This window comes from Gracilinanus agilis, chromosome 1 (assembly GCF_016433145.1).
Source record: "Gracilinanus agilis isolate LMUSP501 chromosome 1, AgileGrace, whole genome shotgun sequence".
Classification (NCBI taxonomy): Eukaryota; Metazoa; Chordata; class Mammalia; order Didelphimorphia; family Didelphidae; genus Gracilinanus; species Gracilinanus agilis.
The window spans coordinates 543099562-543111755 of record NC_058130.1 but is presented as its reverse complement, the minus strand read 5'-3'; the positions used below and the strand labels follow the sequence as shown (position 1 = coordinate 543111755).

Genomic DNA, 12194 nt, shown 5'->3' with positions numbered 1-12194 from the left:
ATATATATATATATATATATATATATATATATATATATATATATATATATATATATATATATATACATCAACCACTTTTAGCTGCCTCCCTCAGAGGGTTCATCGTAATTTGTCAAAACTTAAGAAAATAATTTAATGTAGGAGTTTGGTTTTCCTCAACTGAAAAGTCAAAGTACTAATTGAACATATAAGATTGCAACTTTAAACATTTGGAATAATAATAATAATAGCTAATTAATATTGAGCTTATAGGTTTTCAAACTCTGTACAAATACGATTTCATTTGAGCCTCACAACAATTTCTTTAAAGGAGCTGCTATTATTATCCCCATTTTACAAATGAGGAAATTTGAGACAGAGAGTGACTGATTCAGGGCCACACAGCTAGTTACTGTTTTGAGCATAATTTGAACTTAGATCTTACTGACTCCATGTCCAGGACTCTAATTAGCTGCTCATTTTTCTTTTCCTAGTAACCTCTAATTTCTCTACAAGTAAGGCAGGACAGGGTTAGAAGAAAGGAAGAATATAAATTACTATAGAGAGTGTCTATAGCAGGGGTCGGCAACCTTTTTGGCCGTGAGAGCCATAAACGCCACATTTTTTAAAATGTAATTTTGTGAGAGCCTTCAGTGCTTACAGTGCGCGCTCCTGTAACAGCACATGAAAAAAAAATTGACTTTATGGCTCCTACATAAAGAGCCATACGTTGCTGACCCCTGGTCTATAAGGGTCAAATAAATTATATGCTCAGAATATAGGGAAGTAAAATTTCCTGATTTCACTCTTACTACTTCCTTTTGTGGTTAAAGAAAATTTAAAAGAATTTTGCCTGGATTCTTGGTCTGATTCTATCACCACTGTTAGCCAGCCACATCATCTGAGATGGCTCGTTGCCTTCTAAAACCACTAGACTCATTGAGAGTCTTAAGGAAATGGGAAAAACTATTTTTGTGTTCCTAAGATTACAAGGATTAATTCTAGAAGTTTTCTGCTGTGTATTGCCATTTTTCATGGCCTTCATGAACTCACCATTCAGAGGCAACTAGGTAGCTCTATGGATAGAGTGTCAGATCTAAAGATGGGAGGTCCTGGGTTCAAATCTAGCTGTAGACATGTCCTAGCTATTTGATTCTGGGTAAGTCACTTAACCCTTATTGCCAAGCTCTTACTATTCTGCCTTGAAACTGATACTTAGTATTGCTTCTCAGACAGAAGAAGGGAAGAGTTTTTTTTTAAAGGATTCATTCATTTTTTTGGAGAGTAAGAGAGCCTCAGCCCCAAATTCCCTGTCCCACAGTACTCCAACTACCTGTTGCTTCCCAGGTGTCTTTGGTAATAACAGAACAGATCTCAAGTGAGCTTGATAAGGAATATATGATATGATGTGCTAGGACTTCATTGGTTAAGGTGCTTCTTCCACAGAAGTACTCCATCCTTCTCATCTTATAGGTTCTTGTTTTTCATAAATTCTCTATAGAAGATTTACTTAGTGTGCCAGAATTGTTCCTTTTATTCTCCTCTTTTAGGTGGAAAATGTAACCTGTCCTCCATCGTCTCTCATTCTTGAACTATAACTTTATGTACATTTCCTCATTTAATCTTCACAACAATTATAATGAAATTGGTATTAAGGGTGGCACTATTACCATCTTACAAATGATGAATATAAGACTGGTCTACCTTCCTTTCTAGTTGTGTGTAACAATATAAATAATCACCCATTGACTTTTTCTTCTGGTTGGAGAATATATCTTAAGATTGATGAATTAAAAAACCAGCATATGGATACGTATGTACATAAACACTATGTAATGTTTGTCTGCATTTGTATGCACAAAATATTTTTGTTTATACACACATACATGAAAGGAATGGGTTCTGTGATTTCACTGGTATAGGGAACCTCTTGGTGAGGAAATTCCCTTTACTAATGCAGTTCAGTACCTTCTTTGCCATTTATAGTCTTTGGAAGTTGCTTGGAAGTGCTCCTACCTCCATCAGCTCTTTAGTAAACTCTTAGCCTTTGTGTTTGGCCATGAGAGAATGTATGTATTTCCTCACAGACAACTGGCCTAGAACTTTTCTATAGGCCTTCTTCAATATTTCATCCCTTTGTCTGAAGGAGAGGGAAGAAGCAGCAGGTGTAGGGAATAGAGAAGATGGATCTCTCAAATCCCTGCCCTGGAGATTGTGTGGGAACTGTTGTTGCCTGGCTAGTGGATTGGGACAGCTCACTGATGCTCTTAAAATGACACACCTTCCAAGTCTCTGGGCAGGGTTATTAGAAAAGAAAGTTTGTTCGTGAATACCAAGGCAAATGAATGGTGGAGTCTGTGGCCTTCCTTTCACTCTGTGTTCTGCCTATACACACAGATATACTTTATTATCCTCATCTAATCAAAGCCAACCCTCTCCCCACCCCCACTCCTCCTAGACACACCTAGAAACAATCTAGATTCTCTTGCTTCTACAGTAAGTAGCCAGGGATGAAGAAATCTTTGAGGACTTTTCTTATTAATAAATAAAACATACACAACTTCCCAGCCCACTACCCATTATCCTCAGGATTACTGACTCTTCCCCTACCTCTAATTAAACTCTTATTCAGCCTGTGAGTGGTCACTTTTCCTCCAGTGGATAATAGAGTTATGTACATGCCTGCATGGATGCAGTTTCCCAAGCCTAGATGGTTGGTACCAAAGGTGAAGTCTTAGAATGTGTTTGCATCTTTATCATAAGCTTCATCCTCTAGCTTACTAAGAAAATCGAAAGATAAGAGAGAGGACCAGTGTTTGAATCATTCCCTACTTTTGGGAAGGAGAAAGACGGAAGTGACTTTTGCGTATTTGCTCAATAAGGAATTATTTTCTACCAGGATTTGGGAAATGGGCATCTCTTCTTCTTGTCAAATTCAGTTGTGAGACTTCAGGAATTGCCCACCTCTTTCTCATCTTCATCCAACCAATTAGGACAGCAATACAGGAACAGGTGAGAGCTCAAGATCTCAGCTCAGACTGGTCTAGGGCCTGAATTGGAACTGAGGACTCCGGGGAGAGACTGATGGTTACTGGTACTGGGGACAGTTGAAGCTTAGCTGACATACTTGTGCACATTAATTTTTAATCACTACAGGGGATAGGAGAAGTCATGAAAGAGTTGAACAGAACCCTCTCCATCTCTCTGCTCACTACTAAAACAGCAAAAAATTGCCTGCAGGAAAGTGTGGGAGAGAAGAGGAATTGAAGTTGAAGGAACTTTGTGAAGTGGTACTGGCTGCTACTGGGTTGAAGCTCTGAATTGAGGTTAGGGTGTGTGGGGTTTGTTGTGAGGTAGAGCCTGGCTCTCCCTTTTCTTGGCTCTGGAGAACTCTTCCCTGAGGCCTGATTTAGATCACCATGAGTCTCTGACTGCTATTTTGGGCCTGTAAGTCTCTAGCATGGGCATAAATAATAAATGCCCCTAAACTTTTAAAAAAAAAAGAAGAAGAAAGTCACTTAGAGCAGTAAGAAGTTAAGGGTCATATAGTCCTTGTGTGTCAGGGGTGGGACTCGAACTCATATTATCTTGGCTCTGTATTTATACTACATCTTATACTTGGCCAGGCTTGACCACAACATGCTATAATCTACCTAGGTCTACCATTACTTTTCCATTGATCTTTGGGTTATTCGTAATTTAAATTCTTTAGCTGTTAAAAAAATCCCATGTTTCAGAGCTATGTTAATCTGGGGGTGGGGCGGTGTTTTGTATCAGTGAGCTTGTGAATAATAGGATGATTAAAAACACTGAAAGTTCCCCAGGTTTTATTTATCCCCTCTGTTAATTTAAATTGTTAAAATATTTCAGTTCTGGCCTCTACTCATTGTCCATCTGCAGTCCTTACCCAACTTTCCTATTCCTATTGATGTTATCACCTAATACTTATTATCAATACTTATTATTAATCATTTTTCTCCTGTTTTCTGTACCCCATATCATTCACTAAGTTCTATTTATTATTTCTTCCATTTATTTCACTCCTGTCATTCCTTTCCATCTCTCTCTTTGTTTTACCCTTTTATTACCTTTCATCTTGATTACTTTCAAAGTCTATGACCTGATCTTTCTACAACCAGCCTTTTCCTTCCTCTAGGGTATTTTTTTCATGCTTCTGACAAAGTAATTTCCCCATTATATAGATATCATCATTGTTAATTTTCACTTCTATCCAGATGACTCCCAGCCATATATATTCAGCCCTTAATCTGTTTTCTTGAGCTTCTTTATTACCAACTAATTATCTGCTAGACGTTTCATAAGCATCTCACATTCAACTTTTCAAAATAGAACTAGTTCTCTTTCACTCTAAAGCTACCCATTCTTCAAATTTCCCTATTTATTTTGAGGGTATTAACATGTTTATAACTTTTGGAGTCACACCTATAATTTCATTTTTATTAAATCTTGTCAACTCTGTCCCCACAATTTGTCTTCTATGTGTCTCCTTCTCTCCAGTATTATCATCTCTTGCCCAGACTATAGGAATAACTTGATTCCAGTCTCTTTCTCTCCATTCTACTCTCTCCTTCCTTATAATTTAGCTTACTTCCCAACTCTTTCATGACTTCTCCTATCCCCTGTAGTGATTAAAAATTAATGATTTGATTAAAATATATGGAGATTATAAATAATAATTGTGGTTGCCGATTCAAAGTAATATTGCTCAAAGTTGAAGTGACTTTAATAGCTTTTCTTTACAAAAGAGGTGGAAAGGGTGAAAGCAGAGAAATACAAAAGGGTAGAGAAAACATTGGCCTATCTAACTAAATAATGCTATAATGCTCCAGTGATCAACTCAGCCAGGACTTGTTGACCTTCAACTGGAATTAAAATCCAGAACACAGGAAGGGAAAGCCAGCTATCCACTCAACCAAGTTCCCTCCAGGACTTGGCAGGTCAAGACAATGACTCAAGCTCAAGATGACTCCTGAGGCTGACTTTCTTCCTTGAGCCAATCTTTTTGAATCTCACTTTCTTCTTGAAGTCCAACTCCTTCTTGGAGTCTACTTCTTTAGCCCCAGAAATTCAGGACCTTTTATAGTGGTTTCTTGTCCCTTCTTCTTTTCACAAGGGCCAATCACAGCTTCCAAATTGCCAAGCACTTCCCAGAGGGCAGTGTTTGTGGGAACCATTTCTTACCTTCTGGAGAAGTGAATACTCATCAAAAAGAATTCAAGGATTCCTGGCTGATTGAGTTGAAAGGGTGGAGAGCTCCTCCACCTAGCGCTAAGTAGGGTGTTCAAGCTTTTGTTGATTCAATTCAAAAGTAGACAAAGTTAATCTTTTTTTCACTATCTAGTGAGGTATTAAGTAGGGGTACTTAAGTTATTGTTAACCAAAGTAGTTAACTCAAAATAGACAAAGGGAATAAAGGATTCCCTTTCACAAATGTAAACTCAGAACAAAGAATTCCCTTTTCCATCCTTAATTGTTAACTTTTAACATTTTTTCCTTCCTTAAAATATTTGAATTTTTTTTAACATATTGCATTTTTTCCAGTAGTCTCTTGAGAGTAGGCACTATTTGCTGTTTCTCTGTTGTCTAACAGAGATCTACACTAATAGGTGATTCTGATTTGAATCTAATTGGAAAACTTTTGAGGCCCTCTATAATTCGGCTTGCTCTTCTAGTCTTCTCTCTGTATTTTTGCCACACTCGACAAAGTAGCTATCTGGAACTTAAAAAAAAATTACACATTGAAAATATTGTATTAGTGACAGAAGGAATTTGATCTTTTTTGACTTTTTATTAGTTTGGTAATTGGTCTCTAATAGTTCTAATATTGTGAGTTGCTAAATAAAAGTTTATAAATTGATCTGTAATCTTTTAAAAAATTTATCCATTAAGGATTCTGAAGGTGACACACCCCTCCATGATGCAATAAGTAAAAAACGTGATGATATCCTTGCAGTCCTTCTAGAAGCTGGGGCAGATGTTACAATTACAAACAACAATGGGTTTAATGCTCTACATCATGCTGCACTACGAGGAAACCCCAGGTAAGAATGTAATATTTAGCCTATTTTTGATTACATTATGTATTTTATGTTATTATATATATTTTTAATTTTTTATTTACAGTGTATAGCTACTATTTAACCAAATTATTTAAAGTGTCTACCTCAAATCTTAGTAATGGTGATTATGATACTGACTAGATTATTAAATAATCATTCATTATATTTTCTACTTATTTAATAACTATTTCCTTTGTATGCTTTTTTCCTTTTGGTTGTTAACTTAAAACTATTATGAAGTAATTGAGTAAAAGAAATCTGTCTATAAAATATTTAGTGCATTTATATAGAAGAAAATATTTCATTGAAGCAAGTTGAATTTTGTTTTCTTATAAGTGGTGGTTAAACCATGAGTCTTTTGTTGTCAATGTCATAGTCTACTTGTTCAGTCTATGAAAACTATGAACTTCCCTGGTTTATAGCCACTTTCAGCTTATTAGCCTCTCCTCACAAAGTGTGTTGGTAACAAGAATGGAGAAGTGAAATTCACATTTACTATTTGTTGATATCTCTTATGGAGACGTATTAGGCAGTGCTTGCAATTGTGGATGTGTTTTGGATTGTTTGCACTTCATAATCAGTTGCTGAGTTCTGTGTAACTCTGCCTCTATAACAGTGATGGCAAACCTTTTAGAGGGGCAGGTGATAGGAGAACTGTTCTCAGGCACATGTGGAGAGAGGGAGGGGAGCAGCCCAGCCCTGCGTCCTTCTGGCTTTCTAGTAATGAACTCTGGAGAACTCTGAGCTGGGGTGACAGCACACATGCCCACAGAGAGGGCTCTGAGTGCCCCCTCTGGCACACATGCCGCGGGTTTGCCAACATGACTGATATCCTCATTTGACTCCTAATTTGGGCATTGGGCACATCTTTCAAGGAGCATTGTAATAGTATCCTAATGATTTTTCTCCTTCCAATAGCTTCCCTTTCTAATCTGTTTACCCCAAAGGAGTTAAAATCTTCCTGAGGAACATGTTTTTTTACTATGTAACCAACTTGCCCAGAAACCTTTATTAGTTTCCTATTGACTCCTAGATAAAATATAAATTCTGTTTTGTAATCTGTACAGTGGTAGAGTTATTATCATCATCTATAGTGGTTTGAAATTTACAAAGTAATTTATAAATAATACCTCATTTTTACCCTTGTGGCAACTCTAGGAGGCAGGTACTATTATTATCTCCAATTTATAGATAAGGAAACAGAAGCATACAAGAGTTAAATAGGTTGCCCAAGATCACACAGTTCATTCATTAAGTGACTTCAGATCCAGCCCTAGATCCATTGCACACCCAAGAAGCCACTTAATGTTTAGTTCAGGTGTATATATCTGAAAAGTTGTCATTTAAAAAATTAATAGAGGTAGCTAGGCAGATGGAGATCCAGGCCCAGACACTGAAGATCCTGGGTTCAAATCTATCCCTAGACACTCCTGGGCAAGTCACTCAACCCCAATTGCCCCAGCTTCACTGCTCTTCTGCCAGGAACCAATACTTAATATCAATTCTAAGAAGGTAAGGGTTAAAAAAAATTTAATGGAAGAAACTGTCACAAAGACCTTATTCTCCCTAGATTCCTGGCCAAGATCCCCTCTATTGTGTGGTACAGAGCCGGGGGTGGGGGTGGTGGGGGGGTGGTGGTGGTTATTCCTCTCTCTTCCTCCCTCTCTTATTAATCTACTAATGAAGTAACCAGAAGGTCTTGATTAAATACAAGCGGGGTTTGTTGTCTTCTTGGATAGATTGGCAGGGTAGAAGATATGAGGAAGCCCTAACAGCCTAGAGAAACTTCAGGTGGGGGAAGGGAAGCAGGAACTGAGAAAGGATCTGCCTTAACTCAGCTCTCAGATGGGTTTGTAATCAATGGGATTAGGAAAGTTGGATACAAAGATTCAATATATAATTTGTTGCAAGGGTAAGCCCTATTTGATTATTTAAAATATCAAATTTAAACTAATACTCCGAACTACCCTCCTTTCAAACCCTCACAGGAATTCAGGCAGGGAAAATGAAAGTGGGAAAAGGGTATGGTAGGGAGATTCAAAGGAGTTAACTAAATTAACACATCTCAAAAGAAAACTGCAAAATATAGGCCAGGTTTCAATCTCAAGAAGGAGCTCAGATGGACCCTGGTTCTCTCCACGAGCCCCAACCAACTGACTTTTCCCAAGATTCTAAACTCTTTAACTGACAGAATGAATTCTGCAAAGCCTGCAAAACTGTTATGCCCCCCTCTCTGTACCACAATTGTCATCCCCCTTATACCTTAGTGGAATATAGGACTCCTGAAGGAAGGGACTATTTTGTTTTTGTCTTTGTATCTCTTATACCTAACAATTTCTAAAATACTTCTTGATAAATAATTATTGAATTGAATTAAATGCCTGGCAGAGAAATTTGAACTTTTAATTTAGGAGACTCCAGCCTGAATTTGTCACAAACTTCAAGTTTTTTTGGAATTGAATTATGTAAAGTCTTATTTTGTTGAATAAATGTAATCATAAAACATGAGAATGACATTGGGAAATGCTATCTTAGGTTTCAGAGATTTCTAAAATGTAGAATGCCATTTCAGAAAGCTTGTTAGTGGTTTTTGAGTGTATGTGTTGTTACATGCTTCCACCTGCATATCAGAACCACCCTAGTCATATTCTCATGTGTAAATTATTGCAATAATCTACTGGTTGTTTTTCCTACCTCATGTCACTCCTCATTCCAATCCATCTTCTACCCACTTGTCAAATTGATTTTCTTAAAATGGAAATTTGACCATCATCACTATTCAGTAAACTCCAGGGGCTCTTTGTTACCTGCATGATCAAATATGAAATCCTGTGTTTGACTTTCAAAGCTTTTCATAACCTGGCACTTTTGTACTTTGCTAGTCTTCTTACCCTGGGTTTCAGGGTATATTAGCCTCCTGGCTGTCCTTGTAAACATGATTTCCTAATTCTTTGTCCTCATCTCTACCTCCCATGCTTTCTTTCAAGGCTCAGCTAAAGCCCTACCTTCTTCCAGTTAAAAGCCTCTCTAGTACTCCTAAATGTGTCTTCAATCTGAGATTACCCCCAGTTTGTTCTGTATATATCTTGTCTATATGAAGTTGTTGCATGAGTGTACTCCTTGAGAGAAGGGACTTTTTTTTTTCTGCCTTTGACTCCTCCTACACAGGGCCTGGCACATAGTAAGCATTTAATAAATGCTAGCTGACTCTTTTCAAGTATTTATAGGATGTAGACAGCCTCTGAGAAGTGACAATGCAAAGAAAGGATCAGTCTTTGATACTAATCCTATACAAAGGAAAAAGCATTCACTTTTCCCATAGCCTCTGCTTCTGCCTAACTCTTTAGGATTTACTTCTAAAGATTTTGAGGCATACAGCTCTCCCTCTTGGCTCAACAACTATTGATTAGGTCATCTAGTCCAATGCCTTCACTTCTTAGATAAGGAATCTGAGGCCCAGAGAAGTAAAATAATTTGTCTAGAATTATATAGGTGACAGATCCAAGCTTGAAATGAACTTAGATCTTTTGATTCCAAGTTCAGCTCTTTCCACTGTACTGCACTGATATTTTAATGACAGCCAAAAATTAACCCTACTATCTGAACTTGGCATTGTTTCATTTGAAGAGACAGTGTATATATCCCTATCTATTTCATGCATTTTAAATGGCTGGCACTATTGGGTTGCTGTACGAAGATCATAGTTTGATTTGCTCATAGAGAAATGGTCCCGTTAATCTTTCTGCTTTTATTCTAAGCTTACTTCTTAACTCCGTTTATCTTTAATAAATTCTAGGCTTCATGTCTTATAATTTGCCATTTCTTTTCCTTACCAAACCATGAAAATGATGAGTAGGAAGAGGTCTTTACTGATTTACTCTGAATTTAAGAAAAGAATTGCCTATGATCATGTCATTTAGAGTTTAGAAGATCAGATTCATTCATTCAACAGAAGTTTATTAAGCATCTTCTTTATGCTCCGATTGTTATTTCTAGTATTTCAGATTGATTTTTCAACTTAGGAAAACTGGTTTGTTCTTAGGAATGCCAGAGAATGTCTACTTTTTTCACTTTGTGTCATTTTGTTTTATTCCCATTCTCTGAATTTTCCATATTGTTCTTATAGTGCTGTGATTTTCCATTCCTTTCTTGTATCACAGTTTTGTTTAGTCATTCTCTATTCAACATGTTGATCCTAATTTTGTGATTATGAAAATTTATGCTATTTCATTTCTTACACTTGAAGTAAAATGTTTTCATACTTACCTACCAGGTTCTCATATTCATCAGTGAAATATAGTTTCAGTAAGGTATATACATTTTAAAATTTCCATAATATTAAAAAAAATCTTTCTAAATTTACAAAATTAGGAGATAAAGAAATTTTAACTAGGACATCATCCCATCCTTCTGAATCTTTTTTGTATTCTTTTTTTCACTTGCCTTGTAAGAAAATTATTTAGTACCTGGAATATGGTGGAATATATATTTAGCAGTTCATCTTGAAAATGAGAAATTCATAATCTGCCAAAGTATTTTTCTGAAGATGTGGATGTCTTTATCTTTTTCTTAAAAGTACTTTAGAATTAGCAGATATCAGTTTGATATGGAAATAAAATATTTGGTGATTACATAAAACCCAAAGGGCCAAATCTACTACCTTTAAATACAATAAAACTTTAAAATGCAAAAAAACATTCTCAGTTTCCTACTTATAGAGAGACAGCTTTAGGCCAAATTGACCTTAGTTTGCCTATCCCTGCCTTAGATTATATTCAATCTGACCTTAGCACTAGTAATTATTATAATTTTAAGTGGCTAGCATGTATATGGTGTTTTAAGGTTTACAAAAATATATTATGGGTGTTATTTGATTCTCCCAGCCCTAGTAGTGATGCATCCTTATTTTATAAATGAAGTAACTGAACCTGAAAAGTTAAACAGATTGTTCAAGGGAACACTACAAGTGTCTGAGGTAGAATTTGGATTCAGATTTTCTACTATTTGGTAATTAGCAAACAAGCAAACCCTCGTTCCCTGTATTCCTTTGGGAAAGAAAAATAGGTGTTTTGAATTGGGTGAGAACTGAGCACTTTGCTTCATGTGTTGGCATTTTAAAATATTCTGGGTAAGAATTATATGTAGCTGTTTAGAAACTTGGATAAAAACCCCATTCCCCCTAAAAATAAATAAATAAATGTGCCTGGCCTGTGATATCATTGGTATAGGGAACTAATGTAGCTACCTCTACCAGTTTGCATTGGCATCTGTCCACCTGAACTCTATAGAATCTCCTAAGTTGCTTAGCGGTTGTGACAGTATGTATCCATAAGAATCCAGACTCTTTGACTGAGACCAGCTCCATATTTACAATGTCATATCTGTCTCTTTTTCTTTCTTTTTATTTTTAACATTCTGTTTTTTTAAACCCTTACTTTCTGTCTTGGAATCAATACTCAGTATTGGTTCCAAGGCAGAAGAGTGGTAAGGGCTTAGGCAATGGGGGTTAAGTGACTTGTCCAGGGTCACACAGCTAGGAAGTAACTGAGGTCAGTTTTGAACTCAGAACCTCCCATCTCTAGGCCTGACTCTAAATCCACTGAGCCACCTAGCTGCCTCCTATTTTTAACATTCTTTAAAAAAAATAATTTTTTTTCAGTTCCCAATTCTCTTCCTTCCTCCAGCCACTCATCTACTTATTGAGAAAGCAAGCAATATGTCAGTTATACACATGGCTTTCCTTATTTTAATCTGCTATTTATAAAGATTTTTTTTCTTTATATACAGGCCTCTGCCTTTAAAAAAAAACACAAGTATTTCTTTCTGAAGGTAGATGATGTTACCAGTATTTTATTTGTCAGATCAGAAATAAGCCAAGAATTTTTATTAGTTGCCAAAAGATACATATTAAGACTTAACTAAATTGCCAACCAAATTTATAGGCATTCATTCTTTCTCCTGCACAAAGTTACTTTGTTTTCATTTAGCCTTTTTCATTGTTAATAATGACTCTGAGAAAGAGAGCAGGGAAGGGAGGGGGGAGAGGGAGAGAGGGAGAGAGGGAGAGAGAGAGAGAGGGAGAGAGAGAGAGAGAGAGAGAGAGAGAGAGAGAGAGAGAGAGAGAGAGAGAGAGAG

General features: G+C 36.6%; 1 protein-coding gene across 1 annotated transcript in view; it reads left to right on the top strand.

Annotated features, from left to right (window-relative positions):
• The window catches only part of MIB1 (MIB E3 ubiquitin protein ligase 1), a 161694-nt gene that overhangs the window by 94985 nt on the left and 54515 nt on the right, over window positions 1-12194 (top strand). The window contains exon 12 of the mRNA XM_044666619.1: window positions 5890-6041. Coding sequence (XP_044522554.1) covers window positions 5890-6041 — 152 coding nt within the window. The remainder of the gene's footprint in view (window positions 1-5889; window positions 6042-12194) is intronic.